General features: G+C 36.6%; 4 protein-coding genes across 4 annotated transcripts; 1 reads left to right on the plus strand and 3 right to left on the minus strand.

Moving 5' to 3' along the window:
* Positions 1 to 321: 321 nt before the first annotated feature.
* On the minus strand, positions 322 to 5,489 carry F5B22DRAFT_582531 (uncharacterized protein). The gene is made up of 3 exons (XM_047973306.1): positions 4,113 to 5,489; positions 3,161 to 4,057; positions 322 to 3,105 (listed from the first exon to the last, which is right to left on the minus strand). Exons 1-3 carry the CDS (start codon positions 5,404 to 5,406, stop codon positions 968 to 970), a joined length of 4,329 nt encoding a protein of 1,442 aa, XP_047836225.1. The 5' UTR covers positions 5,407 to 5,489; the 3' UTR covers positions 322 to 967.
* Positions 5,490 to 6,309: 820 nt separating this feature from the next.
* F5B22DRAFT_582534 (uncharacterized protein) lies at positions 6,310 to 6,566 on the minus strand. Its single transcript, XM_047973307.1, has one exon. It carries the CDS (start codon positions 6,528 to 6,530, stop codon positions 6,321 to 6,323), a length of 210 nt encoding a protein of 69 aa, XP_047836226.1. The 5' UTR covers positions 6,531 to 6,566; the 3' UTR covers positions 6,310 to 6,320.
* An 8,578-nt stretch (positions 6,567 to 15,144) lies between these two features.
* F5B22DRAFT_582536 (von Willebrand factor type A domain-containing protein) lies at positions 15,145 to 16,989 on the minus strand. The gene has a single exon (XM_047973308.1). The coding sequence runs from the start codon at positions 16,797 to 16,799 to the stop codon at positions 15,225 to 15,227; it is 1,575 nt and encodes a 524-aa protein (XP_047836227.1). The 5' UTR covers positions 16,800 to 16,989; the 3' UTR covers positions 15,145 to 15,224.
* Positions 16,990 to 17,069: 80 nt separating this feature from the next.
* On the plus strand, positions 17,070 to 19,708 carry F5B22DRAFT_582538 (uncharacterized protein). The gene is made up of 10 exons (XM_047973309.1): positions 17,070 to 17,642; positions 17,698 to 18,038; positions 18,095 to 18,217; positions 18,269 to 18,407; positions 18,464 to 18,711; positions 18,770 to 18,919; positions 18,972 to 19,071; positions 19,130 to 19,260; positions 19,319 to 19,462; positions 19,527 to 19,708. Exons 1-10 carry the CDS (start codon positions 17,191 to 17,193, stop codon positions 19,598 to 19,600), a joined length of 1,902 nt encoding a protein of 633 aa, XP_047836228.1. The 5' UTR covers positions 17,070 to 17,190; the 3' UTR covers positions 19,601 to 19,708.
* The last annotated feature ends 509 nt before the right edge of the window (positions 19,709 to 20,217 follow it).

Here is a 20,217-nt window from a genome sequence, read left to right on the forward strand (position 1 = left end):
AGACTGTCTCTAATTGAGCACCGAAGCCTGCATATATGACGCGTACGGCGTGTTCGCCGCCTCGAACGCGTGTAATATGTCACCCTAGCTGCGAATCAAAGGCTAATTATGTTGGTAGATTCAAAACGAACGAGTGTCTTCTAGCCTCGTCTATTCCGCAATTATCCCATAGTGTGATGCTAAGTAGCAAAAACAGTGGGACTAAACACTGAGTTAGGCCAGCTATTTACTTGCAGACTCCGTAATTGCTGAGTGTTGGGAGAATAACGACGTGAGTTTCCTATGGGTAGATGAACCTTATTATGTACATCGGGATAGATGGTCGCAGTGTGGCAGATGCCACAGTACTGCCCAGCTATATTTCAATGTTGTTTTACTATGACTACGTGAAGAGGGAAGTTCTGGCTCTATTCCAAGTTTGAATTGTGTCAACTTTGTATTCTCAATTTCCAGAACGAAATCTCTACCTCCTCCTCTTATTGGTACTCTAGGGGGTACCGCACACTTTGAATTTGCCCTCGGGGCGATCAGTCACAGAACCTAGGAGGTCTACGGCCAGATCTCTTCAGACTCGACTTTTCCTGTGTTTACTGCGCCCTTCGCATGGAGGGAGGGATCGAAACGGTAACGCTACGGCTGTCATAGATTTGATTTGCTCAACGCGTGGTATCTTCCTCGAGGCTAGAGCACGCCCCCATGCCTCTATGGGAGGTTTCCGAAGAGTATCTCTATTTCATGGACTCCATCGCTGGCGGTCAGAAAGCACAATAATAATGCCTCTGGCTCATAGCGCGCCATTATAACATGCGTGCTGCCTAGCTACTGAAAGGGACCCATCTGGACTTTTTCCGGCAAGAAAGAAGCTTGATGCAATAGGAAGATTATGCTGGTACATATATATATAAGGTAGATGGTCTAACTTAAATGATAAGCGCAAAAGATTTCTTCGTACAAATAACTCCCTCCTTCAACTGGGGCCCTTTGATCTTCCCGTCGTTCTCTTGTCTTTCGTCTTTGGTTTTCTTCCCTCGAAAATTTCCATAGTTTCGAGCACATTACTCAAAGCACGACGGTCTGGTACGGTAAGTCTGGTCTGTTTGTTCTGAGGCCAAAATGGCATCGTTCTCGCGGGAGCCCAAGCATCCCATTCGAGATTCTGCTCGTGCTGAGAAAAGGTGACCAACATATCGATGGCTTCCACTAGTTCCTTTCTTTGGAAGCGGAGATTTCCCAGACTCTCTTGTGGCGCTGTTGCTGCCTGCCTAGAGTAATCTCGTGCACATTTCTGTAGGGCAACTGCTAGAGGGCCATATCGCAGTGATGTGGGCCAACTTAGAAGCAAGATCGAGGCAATCCTTAGCTGGATCAAGATCGTCCTCGCTAACCCGTTCTCGCATGCAAACCGCAAATATCTTGTTGCAATATGTTCTAGCGAATCATTCCATGGCCAGTTATCCCTTTGCTCCATCAGATTCGGATTGACGCTCTTTTCGAAGATCATCAGGTGGCGGAGTAGTTCTTCCTCGGGCAAATTAGTGAGCACGAAATCCAAGAGAAATTTCTTGTCGAGATACTCCGACATGGCTCTGACCGTAACCTCCAAGTCGTCGCCAAGTTTGGCTGGCACTGGACTGTGTGCTGATTCGTTCGAGGGTAGGACCCTTGCAAGGTACGATCTCATAGACCGCTGGACTAGATACTCTGCTTCAGCTTGAGAGAACGACAAAACTCCCGACCCCTCTCGATTGTGAAGAAACTCTTTGACTGTGCGGTGAAGGAGCTGGACAGTGAAGTGCGGCTTTATTTCCGTATTCTCCCGGAAATTAGACCTGACGAATTGTGTTTGAGGTAGTATGAGTTCGATGAATGGACCACATCTGAAACGAAGCTGGCGATAAAATCCAAGCCACGACTTTGCTTGGAGTTGCGAAGCCTGCCTCGTGTCCCAAACCATGTTGGGAGTGAGAAGTGCCTTATTATCCGTCTCAAGACCAAGCGCCTCGAAGAGCTCATCCAATGCCAGTGGTCGCAGTGTGCTTGCCCCAACTACCCACATCAACGCACTTCTAGTGATCCTTAACTCTTCAAGCGAAAAGCGAGCCTCGAGCTCACTCACGGCGAATCTATAGAAGTCCACAAGGTCATGAGGTAGAGCCTCGAGATCTGACTCTAGCATCTCCAAAGTATAGAATCCTCGCCGTGCTCGACCTATCAAGGCCTGCATCACTAGTTTGACCCATAGAATAACACCGTCTGCATTTTCTGCAATATGATCGCCTATCCTGGCAAGGATCCCGGCCTCGCCATTCCTCTGCGGCGTACTGAAGGTAAAATCCATTTCTTCCTCGCCATCGGACTCAAAAGCGTTGATTGCGTCATTGACAGACGTAAGGCCATTGGCTATGATTATGGCGATATCTTCTCTGTTTTCTTTCTCCAATACGACAAGGGACAAGAGGTCCTCATCCCGAGAGAGTTTGCGAAGAGCGCGGTTCATATCCGCGGTGTAGCGGCTTGTGACTATGAACCGTAGACAGGAACGTGTTTCGCGGCATAAGTTTGCCATCAGGTTGATGATGCGAGAGCGCAGCTCGTATGTGCCGCCGCTATCGTCAGATTCGTCCATGGCGTCTATTATGCATACTGCTGGAATCCCCTGGGAAGCGAGACTAAGCAGTATCCCTTCGTAATCATCAATTGTCCATTTCTCCTGGTTCTCTCCCTTCTGCCGATAGATAGAAGAATACTGGTGGAACGAAGCTTTATTCTGCGCAAGAATCTGACTGAGAAAGGAGCGGAGACATAGAATATGTGATTTGGTCGTATCACCATGACGTGTGCTGTAGAACCAGTCGCTTATTGGTGGTAGAGGAACACCTTGCAGTCTAGACTTCCAAGTCTGTCCGATCTTTGAACGGATGGTCTTCGCCAAGACGGATTTGCCACACCCAGCTTTACCCTCTATCCAGAGGATGCCCGACGATTTCTGAGACCATGAAATGAAAGCTTGATGCTCCCAGATCCAGTCATTAGTGCCTGACTCAGCAGTGGCGACTTCGTCACGGCGGAGAAACTGTCCTTCAAACTTCAAAAGTGACAAACATTCTCCGATAATGTTAGCTTTCTTGATCGATACATTTCGCCTTGGAACACAACTCACCGTTTGCTTCGGTCTCTCTGTTTAGAACTTGATGGGGGTTTAAGAAGGACGGAGCTGTCACTACGGATGTGACGGTAATGATTAGTTGGACTTGAACATTTTTGGTGAGATCTCCACTATAAAGATCCGCGAGGAACTGAGATGACTGGTGATGGAAGTCATCATTCAGCCATTCGCCATGACAGACGGATATGACAACCGGGGCTCCATTTAGGTCGACCAAGGATTGAAAGAACACTGTCAGTCGGTCCAAAAAAGAAGGAGTAGGCGTGTGCGTGAGATTCACGGTGCCCAACCAGCTCAAGAAAAGGTTCCTGAATCTCGGGCGCCACAGAAGAATCTGTACTATTAAGGACCAAATAAAAGCTTGATGCTGGGATAAGGAGTTGTCATTGATGCTCTCCGGAGAAACGCAGTAAAAAAGATACAGCCGCCTATGCTTGGCAAAAGTGACTGAGGAAGACTTCAAGTCTTTATTTAGATTCAAGGGAACGGCCGGAACGATCCGGGCATTGCCAAGTTTCCCCTCCAAGCTAGGAGGTGACTTGTTGTTCCGGACCTGTTTCTTAGAGGGTTTGGGGGCTTGCTTATCTTTTCGCACAAGGAACCCAAGGACTGAAAGAGACACAGTCTCGTGTTCGATAGTCACTTGCTCATAGGTCTGGTCATCGTCGGACAAAACCTGGTACCAGAGATGTCTATGTAGACCTGATGTAAATCTACCAAAAGGAGCGGTATTTGACAAAGTCTTGGAGACTTCCGGTTTGGATTCTAAAAAGGCTAGAATGGTCTCTGCCCATTTAGTAGAGATAGTCTCTTGATCGAAACGCGTGCTCAGGGTAGAACGTATCTCTGTTGGAAGTACTTGAAGAGCTTCTTGAAGTGGAAAATCGTCCCCTATCTTCCCATTAGAATTCTCATCAGACTAAGTGTCTGGAGTATGTATAACTACCTCCAAACATTGCTGGTGCATGGGAAATAGCTTGTTGACTCGCCAGGCGCTGTAGAGGAAGGGATTGTTGACCCGGACCACCAATCGTTGGGTGCATGAATCCGACTATAGGATTTTCCAGAACCCCGGCTCTAGGGTCATCATTCCGCTCGCATCTCTCTAGAATTGCACAAGTCACTGCGGCAGCCGTTGCAGCCGCAAAATCTTGCCACTTCTTGTTCTTGTGGCTGTCCGCGTAATCGCATACGCCTTTCACGACAATGGAAGGAAGTTCCTCCCATAAACCAGCACCCTCCATCTCAAAAGCTAGAGCTTTGACCTTTTTCGCGATACGATCTCGATCAGACCCTGATTTCATGACTGTATCTCCAGACGCAACAACACCAAACATGATGGCCGGCTGTTGAATCTCAAAGCCGGAGTCTTGCTCCTTTTCGAGAGATTGTCTCATCTCTAAGCGAACTCTCGAAATCAGATTCTCCTCGTCGCAACCTGTGTCGACACAAGATGAAAGTAATGCCAAGTCGCAAACACGATGCCTTGGCCCCAAAGGGCGACCACATGAGCAACCAACAGGACCGTAATGTTGGTGTGGATAGTTGCTGTTGAACAGTTTGTCTTGCGATGTTCCCGGATACGCATAACTTCGACGGCCAAGATCCTCAGCTTTACTCTGCAGCTGACCGAGGAAGAAAGCAGTGCGCTGTTGAAGGCGTGCACGACCAAACTGCGTTGTTAAGCCTGCTAACAGACTCATGACGGACTTGGCCGGCTTCCCGAGCGAGTTGCTGCGGTCTGTTCGTATTTGGAATCCGTCGGGGTATTGTTTGCCCATATCGAATTGCTCGAGCCTTTCGGATACAATCACGTCGCCTAGTAGGATCTCATCGCCGTTTTTCCATTCTATCGGGACTCCCCCACAGATACCAACAAGTACAGCGAATCTGACATCCGGGTATGAGATTCGAAGACCTCTTGTCGCACTTGCCGCATGGACTTTCCCCATTCCGGGGAGCAGAAGTAGAACGACATTATGAACCCCTAATCGTCCGGTTATATAGTAATTATAGTCGTTTGGTGCGCGACCATATCCGAGCCCGTGATTATCCCATAGCTCATCGAGGAGTAGACATATGGCATCAAACTCTAGAGGAAGAGCACATATGATGGCTATCTTGAAGTCCCCTCGATCTCGTGGTTGTCGTTGTGTTTGTTCAAGCAACCATCCTGCGTGGGCATCTTGACTTGTCCCCTCGTAACCACGCAAGGATACCTTAGGAAGAAGATTCTCCATTAAAGGATTTGAGTTGAGATCATGAGCAATGTGAGTTCAAGTGATGCAGCAGAAAATAATAACCATTATCATCTAGATAGATGCCGAGTGAGGATCATATTAGACCCCCAATGCTCAGCCCCTCACCGGCTGAGACAACTGCAGCAGCTGGATTACGTGATGACATATTCAAACGAGAATCGGAAAAGCCACTTGTGGCGGTGCATTCTGTCAGATTTTCAGTGCTTGCGATAGCTACATTACATGCTCGAAGTAAAGGTGCAGAAAGTGCTATATGAATATATATATATATCATTATTTAATGAAGTGTACTTTAGTTGCTTTAAATTATTTTATTTAAAATTTCATATCATAGCTCCCTGGTAGTAGAGCCAACCTAGCTTACGCCCAAAGCGGTGTTATCCATTAATATAGACCCCTATTTGCCATATATTCCTTATTCCTAACACCCCAGCACGATACCTAAGGTAATACATCTGAAAACCATTAAACATGATACGTGTCATACAGGGTGGCAATAGGATCCTCGGCAGGGATCACAATGACCCCCGGAAGCAACCCCTTTACTATTGCCCACATCTCTTCCTCTTCATCGATGTTCCAGTATGAACTTTGTCGAAGATAGGCGTGTGCCTTCATGCGCATAAGCTGCCAAAGCCTCTCAAAATCTTCGAAATCTCGCTCAAGCCAGGCGATCGTGACGACGGTCCACCCGATTAACGAAACATCCCCAGCAGTGCTATGTGACAAGTCACGAGCGTTGATGAATTCTGTTACTCCTTTGCTAAGTAACTCTGCTGGCTCACCCCCTATCTCATCCGCTACACGGGAACTGAAGGATCCGTCGTAGTTTTGAGCAGATAGCAACTTGCGCAAAGTTTCCTTCTTTCTTCTCTGCTGTGTGTCATCCTCGATTACGTCCTCCTGTTTGCCAATTTCTGGTATGGAAAGATAATGGAAACGATCCAGAAGGGATGTTGAAGGAGCAAGTAGCCTTTGGGACTGTCTATTTTCTGGCTCTGGGTTTCTGGGCGCTGGAATAGGCGCGCGACAAGGGCGACCGAGAGGCAAATTATTGTAGGAATCCGTAACTGATGGTGCTGAATTTCTTTTGCCGCGTGCATATTGCACGACCGGGTAATAAGCACTGCTTGCGGAAGGACGCATCCTCTCGTGGCTAGAAGTTATACAATAATTGCCTCGCAAGTGTGCGCCGACATTAACGTACTGTAGTTCATCAGAGGTCTCGGCATTAGGCCTCTCGTTCTGAAGTTTCTCTTTCTGATGTCCTTCAGCATGACGCATCTGGCGGCGCTCTTGGTCCCATCGAGCCGAGTCTGCCTTAAGGTCATCGATCATAGCCTTCAATACTCTTAGCGAAAGAAAGCGTGTTAGCGGATGCTATTCTGTGACTTACTGTCGTCAAGTTCCGGTATGCAGTTACGTAATAGCCCTGAATTTCCTATGAATTTTCATTTGTTAGCATAGTGAAATATTTGTGTTGTTTATGTGGTAGTCCACTGCACCTGTTCTGTCTCAGGGTGGGTAAAGGTGCCAGGTTTTACCCAAGCACCAGGACCTAGATATCTCTCGATATCAGCAGTTATGACCCAGCGATCGATGCCATCTCTAGGTACAAAGTAATCGTTGGTCCGGTACATAGGGGTCCTCTTTGATAGTCTATGTTTTCTGCCTGTAGGCTCTTCGCCTGATGACCTTGGCCGTTTTCGACGGCTTGCGTCATGTCTTACTCTGTCTGAAGATTCGGATGAATCACTCTGGATACTCACTATGGAAGATCGGTGCCTTTTACCTGCGTTAGGTATGCTAATCGTGGGCTGCTGCTCTTCGAATATTATGCCAGGAGATTCGGCTTCATATCTGTCGTCAGCTTGTGTGCCAGATTGGGCTGTAATTGACTTGGGCGCGATAATACCAATAGGTAAATCTTCGAAACCATTCCATTCACTGTCCTCCCCACTACTATTTTCTGTAATATTGTCATACGCTGAAACTTCCCGTTCACCCTCTGTAAGGAGCTGGCGAGTAGCATAACTGACTGTCCTCGTTGTTATATGTGGTTGCTTCCTTTCTCTCAATAATCCCATACCACCACGGTGTATGCCAACCTTCTCAGCTGTAGTCTGGAAATTAATCTCGCCCTGGTCTTTGGGTTTTGTGAGAAAGAGATTAGTCCATCTAGAAACAAGTGACCATTTGCAGGATATGTTCTCTGCTTCGGTCTTCAGGTTATATAATCGATCCTGCTGTTCCAGCCAAGGCATGTTGGTCAACCCATTCAATTCGTCATAAGCGTCTTCAAGGTCCTGAACGACAGCATTAGCGGCAAATGTATGAATTAGCCTGTCATTCCCTTTGCACACTTCAATCGGGACCTGGACTTCCTCAACAAGCTTTTCGTTTTGACGGTAAACAATATGAAGTGCTTCAATAGTCTCATCAGAGTGAGACACGTCAATAAGCATGAATACTTGGCAGCGTGAAAACGACCCAAGCGTCGAAAGGTTCTTGGGAGATCGTTGTATCTTCCATGGTATGGATTCTAATATTGTAAACTGGTTAGCAAAATCCACGAAATATGGCTGTAAATATAGTACCATCATTTCCTCGATACCTAGTTCCAGAAGTTGAGGTGAATTCATATCACACGGACAGTCCTATAAGACCTGAAGACCCGAAGATAACCAACGCTACCCCTGGCAGAAAGTAAGGCTATAAGTAATTAGATAAGAACAACCTATTAACTGTAAGAAGACCAACAGTCAAGGCATAAATGCCCAACAGATAAAAGGGAGTCACAGATTGTATAAGGCTTGAATAAATATAAATAGCTAAGGAATCTCCTACTCCAAAATAGGAGAACAAAAGAGATCAAAGCCTTAAAAACCCCTAATAAATTATTAATAAATTATTAATAAATATAACTAAGTTCTAAGCCCTTTATAAAAGCCCTTATTATAAATAATCTACTATTCCCCTTTAAAATACTCCAATATAGCCTAAACCCCCGTTTAATAGATAAGCTTTAATAAATTCCTTTCTATATATATAGTATTATTTTAAACCTAAGTCCCTATAAATATAGGATTACTTTAATAAAATATTAACCCTACCTTTATTAAATAAAGGTATTTTAAGAAAGTTTATACCTTATATTTAATAACCCAAATATTATATACTATAATCTTAATATTCCTATTTAAAAAGTAAAAAGTAACTAATAACCTTATTAACCTAAAGCCTTAAACTTTTTTAAAATTATAAATATACCTTAACTATAAAACTTTAACTTTAATTTTTACTATTTTAATAAGGATAATTTAGATTTTAATTCCCTAAAATCTCCTTTATTATATAAAAATTATTTTAAGGATAAATAATAGTTAAATTACCTGCTTTTACTACCTTATTAAACCCTAAAGCCCAAAATTAAAGATATCCTACCCTTTAATAACTTATAAATAAAATTAAAATATATAAAGGTATTAAACAAATATTCTACTAGCCTTAATTAAAGTTTAACCTTTATTCCTAAATAAGCTATATCCCTTTTATTATTACCTATTATATTTAAACCTGCCTATTTTAATTAAATTATATCTCCTCTTTTTAAAGGATTACTTTCTTTAAAAAACCTATTTAAATTTATTAATCGATTAACTTTATAACAAAATCCTCCTATTATAACCCTTAAATTAATATTTAAAACTATAGAACTTACCTTTTATAACCTAACTATTTATAAAGATATTAAAGATATAGAAATAAAATATATAAATATAATAATTTAAAACCCCCTATAATAAATTATAAATATCTATAACTATATAAATAAAACCTTTTAGGTAGCCCAATCCTTATAAAAATATAAGCAAAAAATACTCTTTAAATAAAAGGAAGCATTTTAAAATATATATATTACTATTTATAATATATATAATACCTTAATTAATTTATATAAAATAAATATATAAATAACTTAAAAATAAATAAAATGCTTTTAATAAAAAATTATATAAAGAAGTATTACCTTCTTTTAAAATATATAAGGAACTATTATATATATTATATAAAATGCTTAATTTTAAACCAATATTATTAATTAGCTTAAAAAGATAATAGATTATTATTATTAAGCCTTTTAGACTTTTTAAAATAAGCTTATTAAATAAAAAGCTAACTATTAAAAAACTTAAAAAGTTATAAATAATTAAGCTATTATAATTAAGGAATAAATTAATTAACTTATAAACCGCTTTATTATAAACCTTAATTAAATTAATAAGTTATAAATCTATATTTAAATAATAATTTAAAAGATTTAAAAACAATTAAATAAATAAATTATACTTAATATAAATTAAATTATTAATAAGTTAAAAAAGTATAATATTATAACCAGCTTTACTAACTATTTTATTATAAAGTATTTATTATTAAAAGCTATTTTATAATAGTAAATTAATAATAAAGCATTATAAGTAGTAAAGGCTTAATTAATTACTTAAGCCTTTTAAGCTTAATATATAATAATAAAAGTTTCCCCGGGAATCCTTACCAAAATTACCCTACTTTTAAAAAGTAACCTAAAAGGAAACCCTAATAGCTTTAATAATAATAATAACCCCTTTAAAGGATAACCTTCCTATAATCCATTTAAAGAATTACCTTAAGGATTACCTTAAAACCTTAATAAAGGACCTAAAGGAGATTTAAATAATAATAATCCCTTTAACCTTTTTATTAATAAATTAATATATACCTTCTTAATTATATTTAAAAATATTAATTTTACAACTATAATACTTAATCCTATTTAACTTAATAAGCTTTATACCTATAATAAAAAGAATACTTTTAAATTTTCCCTATAATAGGTTAAAGTTAAGGATTATATATTTATATATATAGAAAGCTTTTTCCTTAATAAATATTATATTAATTAAATTAACTTCTTTATAATAAATAAAGCTTTATAATAATACTAATTTTATTAAAAGTAAATCCATTATATTAATATTATTAATACTTAAATAACTTATTAAATAGCTTTAAAAGCCTAATTTAAAGATCCTTTAATAATATATTAAAATGCTAATACCTTTATAAAGGTAAAATATTCTAATAATATTGCCCAATTCTTTATTAAAATCTTTAACCAAAATAATTTAATAAAGTAATTTAGCCTAACATTTTAAACCTTTATTACTAAATGCCTACTATTTAAACTTATAAAAATAATCTATTATAATTAAAGCTATATCCTTAGAAATAATAATAAATTTTTTAATATAATTTAAAAAGCTAATATTACTTATAAAAATATATTAATATACCTTAAGCTATTTTTAAAAGGTATACCCAATTTAATAAAGGAGCAATTAAAGTTAAGCTATTAAAATTAAAATAAAGAGAATTGCTCCAACTTAAGCTTAAACTAATTTTTAAAAAAGGATAAAAAAAGGAAACCTATTAATAAAAAGCTAAATAAACTTAAAGTTAATCTTAAAAATAATTATTAGCTTAATATTATAGCTACATTAAAGGGGATCAATTAAACTACTATTAATAAACAAAAGTAAAATAAAATTAATTATTAATAATATAATAAAAGCAATTACCACACCTTTACCTACTATACTAAAAAGAATATTAATAAAAAAAAACTTCCTTTAATCTTTAAAAAAACCTTTTTTATTAAAAAAAAACTAAATAATAATATAAAACTACCATCTATAATAAAATAAATTAAGATTAATACTATTACTATAAAGGCAATTAATCCTATATAATATATAAAAATAAAGGAATTAGATTTAAATTTTTAATTAAGCCCTATAAAGTACTATATAGGAATTTAAGCCTTTAAAAAGGTAACTTTTCCTACATTAATATAACCAAATAAATAAAAAACGAACTTTTTAAATTAACTTAAAAGAAAGCTAATTTAAAGCTTAAAATAGGTTATAAACTTATTATTCCTATAACCCTATTATATAATAATTAAAAATATTTAATTAAAGTGCTTTTAAATATAAGTAGCATTATTCCTATAATATCCTTTTTAAAGGTTAAATAATAAAAACTACTTCTTATTAAAAGAATACATCCTAAATTTATATTAGCCTTTAATACAACATATATATAAAAGGCAAAACAATATTATATAAAATAAATTATTCTCCAACATTAAAAAAATCATTTTATAAAGCTTAGCTTTAAATTAAATACCCTTAATAAGGATTATAATATTATCCTACCCTAATAGTAAATAAAGGAATATTAACTTATTTATTTCTTTAAAAATATAAGAAAAATTATATTTACCTTTAAATATTATTATAAGAATTATACTAATTAAGCTATTTTTAAACTAAGGACCGTTAAAGTTATAATAACTACATTTTAAGCAATTATTAAAGCAATAATAGAATAAATCCTTAAAGAATTTAGGAAGTTCCTTTTAATTATAACTAAAACGGCAATATAACAATTACTTAATTACTAACCTTAGGATTATATAATTAATTTTATAAATAGGAAGACTTCCCCTTAAAAACCCCTTTATACTATAAATAATTATAAATTAAATATATTTAAATTATAATTAAATAAAATGCTTAAAATTAATTATATTTATAAATTTATTATATTATATAAAGCACCCCTTATATTTATAAAAAAGAAAGACTTAAATAATCTATTATATTCCATTATAAATTATTAAAGCTTTAATGCTATTATAATACTAATAAGGTATCCTATTCCTCTTATTATAGAATTTTAGGCCAGATTTTAAAAGGCTAAATGGTTTACTAAAATTGACCTAAAATCCAGATTTTACTTAATTAAAATTAAAAAAGGTTATAAATAAAAAATAGTGTTTCATTATAAATATAAACTTTTTAAATATATAATAATGCTTATAAAACTTATTAATACTTTTATAATATTTTAATCTATAATAAATTATATTTTCCGGGACCTTATTAATATAGGGCTACTTATATACTTTAATAACCTTTTAATCTATATAAAAATAAAAAAGGAATATAATAAAATAGTTAAAGAAGTATTATAATACTTTAATAAATATAATCTAACGGTAGTACCTTAAAAATATAAATAGTATATATATAAAGTTAAATTCCTTAAATATATTATTAATGTTAATAGTATTTTAATAGCTTAAAATAAAATTAACTATATTATTAAATAAAAAGTATTAACTACTTTATATAAATTATACCAATTTATTAAATTTATAAACTTTTATTAAAGATTTATTAAAAAGTTTTTATTAATTATAAAACTATTAATGGATATAAATAAAATGGATTAATAGTAATAAAAGTAAATAAAAGCTATAAATAAAGCTTTTTTTAAATTTAAATACCGATTTATTATAGCCCTTATATTTATCCATTTTAACCCTTTTAAAGTAGCTTATATTAAAATTAATACCTTTAACTTTGCCCTTAAAGCTATATTATTATAAAAGGATAATAATGGTAAACTTTACCCTATTGCCTTTTACTTCTAAAAGTTAATACTAGTAAAAATAAACTATAAAATATATAATAACAAGTTATTTATAATAATAAATAAATTTAATTAATAGTATTAATATTTAAAAGGTGCTTAATATTAAATTAAGATCTACTTTAACTATTAAAACCTATTATACTTTATAATAATTAAAGTTTTAAATAAATAATAAATATATTAAATATAATAATTATTTATATATTAGTTTATAATAAACTATTAACCTAATAAACTAAACAAAAAGGCTAATATTATATTAAAACTAACCTAATATTGCTTTAAAAAAGGGGGGAATAAAGATTAACCGGTTAAATTAGTTTTATAGGATAGATATTTTTTATATTTTAAAGGATTAATATTTAACTTAACAATATTTATATTATTAACTTCTAAATAACTTTATAACCTTTTTATATTTAAATAGTTATTAAAGTTTATTAAACTTATTAAAAAAGCAATAAAGGATAACTTAAAATACTATTTATAAAAGGATAAACCCTTTAAAGATATAAAATTTATAAATAATCTATTATATAAAAAGGGATACCTATAGGTATTTATAGCTATATAATAAAAAGTAATAAAAATAAAGTATAATATATAAATAGCTAAATATATAGGAATAAATAAAACATTGGAACTTATTATAAAGAACTTTTAATAGCCTAACATTAAGGCAACTATAAAGGACTTTATATAAGGCTACTATACTTACCAATAAAATAAAGCCCTATAATATACCCCTTATAAATTACTTTAACCTATAAAGTTATATTATACTTTATAATAATTAGTTATAATAAACTTTATTATTAATTTACCTTTATTTAACAATTATAACTTTATTTAAGTAATAATAAATCCCTTTATAAAGATAGGATATTTTATACCTTTAAAAGTTAAAGAAAAGAAAATTAAAAATTTTATTAAAATCTTTATTAAGTATTATTAAAAATTATATAATATACCCCTTAATATAATTTTTAATAAAAACTTTAAATTTATAAATTATTTATAAAAGGACTTTTTAAAGCTTATTAATATTAAACCTTATATAAATATAACCTTTTATTCTTAAATTAATAAATAAATAAAACAGCTTAATTAAATCTTTAAAATTTACCTTTAAATATTTATTAACTATAAAATGTTTAATTAAAAAAACCTCCTATTAATTATTAAATTTATATATAATAATATTATATTAGCTTTAATATATATATCCCCCTTTTATATAAACTATAACTATTACCTAACTATATATAACCCTTTTATAGTATAACCCTACAACCTATTTAATAAGCTATACGCCTATTAAATAACGCAAATGTATAAAAAAGCTAAAAAATAATTAAAAAAGGCCTAACAGTATATAAAGGAATAGGCAGATAAAAAATAAAGGACTTTACCCTAATATATTAAAAACTAATTAATAATATTAAATATAAAAAATATTAAAACAAAAAGACCTATTAAAAAGCTAAATAAAAAAATGCTTAATCCTTTTAAAATCTATAAAGTAATTTTACCCACCACTATTAAACTTATATTACTTAAAGGTTAAAAAATCTATAATTTATTTTATATTTTACTTATTAAGCCCTATTACGTTAGCAATTAAATACTGTTTAACCCTAACTAAGTTTTATAAAAAGCGCCTTTAATAAAATCCAAAGATTATTAAATAAAAAAAATTAAAAATTCCTTAAAAACCTAAGGAAATATAAAGTACTTAATTAAATAAAAAGGTTAATTAATTAAAAAATATTAAACTTAAAAACCTTATAAGTATATAAATAATATTAATATAAAGGCTTTTATTAAATAGTTCTATTAATAAAATCCTAATAAACTAATAAACCCTTAAGCTATTAAGGCCTTAGATTTATAAACCTCCTAAAGAAGTTAATTATATTTAAAATTAAATATTAAAAGAAGGAAGATAATATTATACGGATAGTCCTATAAAACTTAAAGACCTAAAGATAATTAATATTACCCCTAGCAAAAAGTAAAGCTATAAGCAATTGGATAAGAATAACCTATTAGCTATAAGAAGATTAATAGTTAAAGTATAAATGCCTAATAGATAAAAGGGAGTTATAGATTGTATAAGGCCTAAATAAGTATAAATAGCTAAGGAATCTTCCACTTTAAAATAGGAGAGCAAGAGAAATCAAGGCCCTAGAGACCCCTAGTAGATTATTAATGAATATAACTAAGTTCCAAGCCCTCTATAAGAGCCCTTGTCACAATTCAATATCTTCTAAGTTGATATGTTGGGATAAGGCAGCGCGCATCATATGCACCGCAATGTCTTCCCTTTTTATGTGATTGGTCCGTACTATGTCCGCGTACCCGGCTCCAGACATTGCGATCCTTTCTATGTCTCTCCTAGAGACATCCGCACCTAGGCCGAGTGCAAAAAGTCGCAGCCTATTATCATTTGCTCTAGCCCGTCGGAGATAGTGGTTAATTTTGTCCATGTACCATAGCTTGCCGTCAGTAATCAAAATTATTTCTGTCCGTCCCAATGGATCACGCTTGCTTAATATCTCAGTTAATGCAGGGAGGAGGTCACTGCCTTCCAGGTCTGGGCGCAGGGCGGCTTGGATATACGCAAGCGCCGTTTCCAGAGATTGGCTAGAATAGTCATGAGAATGTGGCCATAATCTATCTTGCCGACTTCCAAATCTCCAGACGTTGAACTTCCATCCCAGCGGTACTCCTTTGAGCAAAAGTTCCATCATGGATATTAATGTTTCCATTTTGTCGGCCATGGATCCCGAACAATCGGCGACAAAGATCACCTCGCCATCGCTCATGGAGTGCCTGTCCTCCTCGGGGGCAATGGGGGGAAACGTAATCATAAGAGCTTGTTGTCCCGCGTTTATACTATCGTGGGTCTCCTTCCAAGCTTGAATTGTGTCAACTTTTTCATTCTCAATTTCGAGAACGAAATCTCCATTCAAACAATCTGGACCTCCTTGCCAAGTGACCACTGATGTTGGAATAATTTCTTGCGGGTTGGAACCAGCAAGAGCAGACCAACTATTGACATTTATTGGACGGCACAACTTTTCGATGCGGATTTCGTGGCTGGGACTATTGACTCTCAGATTTTCTGGTTCGCCTTCAACCTGTATTTCAACAGAAAATCGCCGTGGAAGGTCGGTCAAACTTGAATACTGGCTCTTCCCAGGTGATAGGCTCGTTGGCCGAGGGGCGAGAAACATTGGGATTACTAGCTTTGCATAGTCATCTTGAGTGACTTCCAGCTGCGTGATGAAAGTGAATTCGATCTTGACTTTCATTCTTGCTGGGATATTGCCAAGCTTGGCGCCGAAAATATTTCGTGTGACTTGCTTTAACAGACCAGCGGTCTCGCCACTAGTTGTTGCATCGTGGAAAAAGGTTTGAGCCTCTTTTTCTTTCTCTACCCGGGCTCTCATTATCTTTTGACAACCAATGCGGCATTCAAATTTGACCACCAACCACCCTGCCGGAAGAAGGAAATAGTACGAACTATGCTCAATAGCCGCATCCGTTTTATTATAGAAGACGTGCAAGGTGCTGATCCTCGCGGAATTGTGAAGAATCCGACCAGTAACCGACACTGATAAAGGGGGGAGAACACTCTTCGGCTCAGTCGTCCCATTATCATCTTTTCGGTGCCTTGGGTTTCTTCTGTCGAAGTCCCACTCTCGAAGGCTGGCATTGTGGTTGGAATTCGGCGGAAGAGGTTCCCGGGGATCGAGCAATCCTGCCTCGCACGAATTTGTCGAGCTCCACCAGATTCCCGGTATGAACAAGTCTTCTGTCATCACTATTCAGAAGCCTGTACAATAATGTCTAGATCACGGATTATGATATGGCCTAGATTCCATGTTACCTGGGATCATAGTTCATTTCGAAGTTGAGCGGGGTGCTATCAGATGAAAGCTAGGAGGAGCTGACCAATTCTGCTTGGCCCGCGGCTTACAGCTAGGCGTACTTCTGTGAGGCGCAGCTGGCGATTGCACTTTGTGGTGGCGGATGGGGGCGATAAATTGGGACGTTGGAGTTTGGAAAACGCCTAATTGAGCCGTGGCGCAGCTGCGGCGAAGATGCTTGTGTATATCTTCTACCACCATTCTCTAAAGCGGTTCGTAATCCCATTAACAACTCTTGCCACCTTGATGACTATTCGATAATTACGGCTGAACTCGAAGGAAGATGGTATCACCTATAGGCGTAGGAGATGCCATCGCAATCGCGAAGCTCTCCTGGTTCCTCTACCAGGCATTTGTTACTGGGCGTAGATCAGCACCGTCAGAATTCAGGCGAGTCGAAGACCAACTGCATTCTCTTTCTATTGCCCTCTTTGCGGTCGACACTGTTAAGGAAAATGAATTTAGAGATCACTGTCTCCTACAACAACAGTTCAACCAAGTTCTCATCAACTGTAGAAATGTCCTTGAGCATCTTCAAGAAGCTGTGAATGATCATTCAGTCATTGTGGAACCTACTAGCCCCGACCAACCGCGCTTCAGGCGCTGGACCAAACGATGCCTATCCACCTGGAAAAGAATATCTTGGACTGTTGATCGGCACGGCTTAACAGCTCTTGTTGATCAGATAACAGCTCACACTAACAGCTTGAACCTATTACTCCTGGTTGCTAATAGGTTCGGATTGCCTGGCCCGGAAAACGCAGACCCTCTCTGACTTTGATAATTCTAGTTCCCGTACAAGACAAATAAGAGACCAACAGCACGCCGACTCTGAGTTGAATGTTGAAAACAAATCGATGCTTCAAGAGATATATGACTATTATGTTGCAAATCTCAAGAATAGCAGGGCTCGGCAGTCTCATACAGACGGCATGGACAGTGTTGATGAACGCAGAGTCCTGTTTGAACTCCATCAGATGAATGAAGGTATTACGGAGCTCGTATGCCCCCAAACTAGCTTGGAGCTGGACCTGGAAGCTCCTCATCTAGACCTTGACCGCCTATTTGCCTGTCATTGCATGACTCCAGAGCAAGCCGGTGCACACACTCGCCACCTAGCCGCTTTCCAGCGTAAGACCCCTATATGTTATTCTGGTTTCCGAGACTTACGAGACTGGATATTTCAGTTTCCGACTTATCTTTTGCGGTCCGTCTCGCTGGAGATGAACTGTGTTGGCAATTACTTCAAGTAAAAGATAGCTATAATGGACAGCTTGTCAATCTGATGGTTAAAAACATGCATTCGAAATGTACGCGAAGTTACGTCAAGCACGTTGGGACAAATTCTGACGCTCATATAGGTGTTCGCGAATTCGAACAGAACTTTGTGAAGCCGTTGGGAAAGAGGGTTGCAACATTAATATTCAGTCAGGGAACTGATAGCCTTCTTGCCTATCTCCCGCCGAGCGGCGAACAGGGAAAGGTCCTTTCAGTTTTCAAGTAAGACAATAATTGTTACTCTATTAACTTTTATACTCTGGCTGATATACCTTCAGTGACCTAGATCCAATAAGCGGTCTTATAGAGGACGTGACATTCACCGTTGGACACACGTCGTATACAAGAGACTCCATTAATCAGATCAGCTTACTCATGTATGAGAGTCTCGCTGATGATGCCATTAGAAATTCATATTCAGACCTCCATCAATGGGTAGCAAATGGAAATGCGGAGATTGTGATTTATTATGAAGAAGATCATGATTCAATGAATCCAGACGACATCGTCAGAACGGACATAAAATGTGAGTTGCCTCAAGAATACATATCTTTAATCGAGACCTTCTGACGAATGGATTTTAGTTTCTCTCGCCACCTCTATTCATCTGAATACTTCTGATGCTAATTCTGCTGTTCAACTTGAGAATATCGAATGTGTAAGCATCGATAGGCAAGACGCACCGAGTCGTGTCGAGGGCGCTACTGTGACATTTCATACATCGACCCCAGATGGTGGGCATCTAGATCTCACCAAGTCAGTCTTTTCAAACTAATCTGGCGACAGGAGCACGTCAATTACACACCAAGATAAAGGCTATCTTAAAGGAATTACTTGCACTTCAGATTCGTTTTCCTCGACAAGACGAGGAGATCATTTATAGTCTGCAAGTCTATTATCCTTGCCTTATGATTTCTATCGCTAAACTAACAATTTACACACAGCCAATCGGTTTCATTCAAGAATGCCATTGTTGACATATCTGACGGCGAACTTATAGTCACAAGGAATGTCACAGGAGATCATCGGCTCATCATCTATAGCCGCGACGGATGCACAACTTTAAGCTCAGAACGTAATCACCAATATCTGCTGAACTGTAAACCGACGTTCACTAGCTGATTAGATGATAGTCAAACCCGAGTTCTTCAAGGAGGGAGGCCAAGGGTCGGTCTTTTCTGCACCTGCAGATGTGATTCAGTTACAGAATCGAGGAGTTCGTAAAATAATGAGATATAAAGAGGGCTTCCAGGCAAACAACTTCGGAAATACCAATTGTAAGTGTTGCTGCTTAGAAGTTCTCTAAAGAAATCTTGTATTGCTGACCTGAAACCTGAGCAGCTGCAAAGATGATTGAGCTAGCCCGGAAGACAATAGCCGCAAGTCTCCCAATTAGGACCATCAACGTGGACTAAGAGACCGATTTGAAAAGGACAAGTCTGGATGTGCAGTAGGGCCCACTCTAAACGTGCAGTACGCAGTTGTTGGCAGGAGTTTTCAGCTGGCTACGACATCTGCACACTGTATACATTAACGCACCAAAATCATAGGTTGTAAGGTATAAGGTTATCGTGAGTTATTAACCAGCGCCATTTTCAACTATATATTTATTTCAAAAGTACAACGTCAATACGTAGGTTCGGGTTGTAAATATACCGGTAGCCTGATATTGGTACGGTAGGCTAATAGTTGAAGCCTTGAAGGTGTAGATAGTGCGGGGAAAACGGTGCTAACGAGTCGCTGCAGCCCGCTACAGTCTTTGGCGGCTGACTACAGCTGCGTACTGCACGTTTAGAGTGGGCCCTACTGCACATCCAGACCTGTCCTTTGAAAACCCAATCTCAAGCATTTGCCCATATAGACTGTTTTACGGGGTGTTCGTAGGGAGGGATAAAACGTTTACGATATCATACACGTCGAATGCGCTGGATCGGAAGGCGCGGTGTGTCTCGAGGTGAGGCTATTCAGCCCTCGGTGCTATAAGATATATTAATGGACCTGGGAGGTTAGATAGTATATGTATCTCTCACAC

The sequence above is a fragment of the Xylaria bambusicola genome, assembly GCF_022495145.1.
Source record: "Xylaria bambusicola strain CBS 139988 unplaced genomic scaffold F5B22scaffold_1, whole genome shotgun sequence".
Lineage (NCBI taxonomy): Eukaryota > Fungi > Ascomycota > Sordariomycetes > Xylariales > Xylariaceae > Xylaria > Xylaria bambusicola.

Coding starts and splice junctions, on each gene's coding strand:
- F5B22DRAFT_582536 (XM_047973308.1), bottom strand. CDS start 16,799: ATGACAGAAGACTTGTTCATACCGGGAATCTGGTGGAGCTCGACAAAT.
- F5B22DRAFT_582534 (XM_047973307.1), bottom strand. CDS start 6,530: ATGCACGCGGCAAAAGAAATTCAGCACCATCAGTTACGGATTCCTACA.
- F5B22DRAFT_582531 (XM_047973306.1), bottom strand. CDS start 5,406: ATGGAGAATCTTCTTCCTAAGGTATCCTTGCGTGGTTACGAGGGGACA. Junction 4,058..4,112: donor TGCACCAGCAATGTTTGGAG/GTAGTTATACAT, acceptor ATGGGAAGATAG/GGGACGATTTTCCACTTCAA. Junction 3,106..3,160: donor CAGAGAGACCGAAGCAAACG/GTGAGTTGTGTT, acceptor ACATTATCGGAG/AATGTTTGTCACTTTTGAAG.
- F5B22DRAFT_582538 (XM_047973309.1), top strand. CDS start 17,191: ATGGTATCACCTATAGGCGTAGGAGATGCCATCGCAATCGCGAAGCTC. Junction 17,643..17,697: donor TTACTCCTGGTTGCTAATAG/GTTCGGATTGCC, acceptor TGATAATTCTAG/TTCCCGTACAAGACAAATAA. Junction 19,072..19,129: donor GAGGAGATCATTTATAGTCT/GCAAGTCTATTA, acceptor ATTTACACACAG/CCAATCGGTTTCATTCAAGA.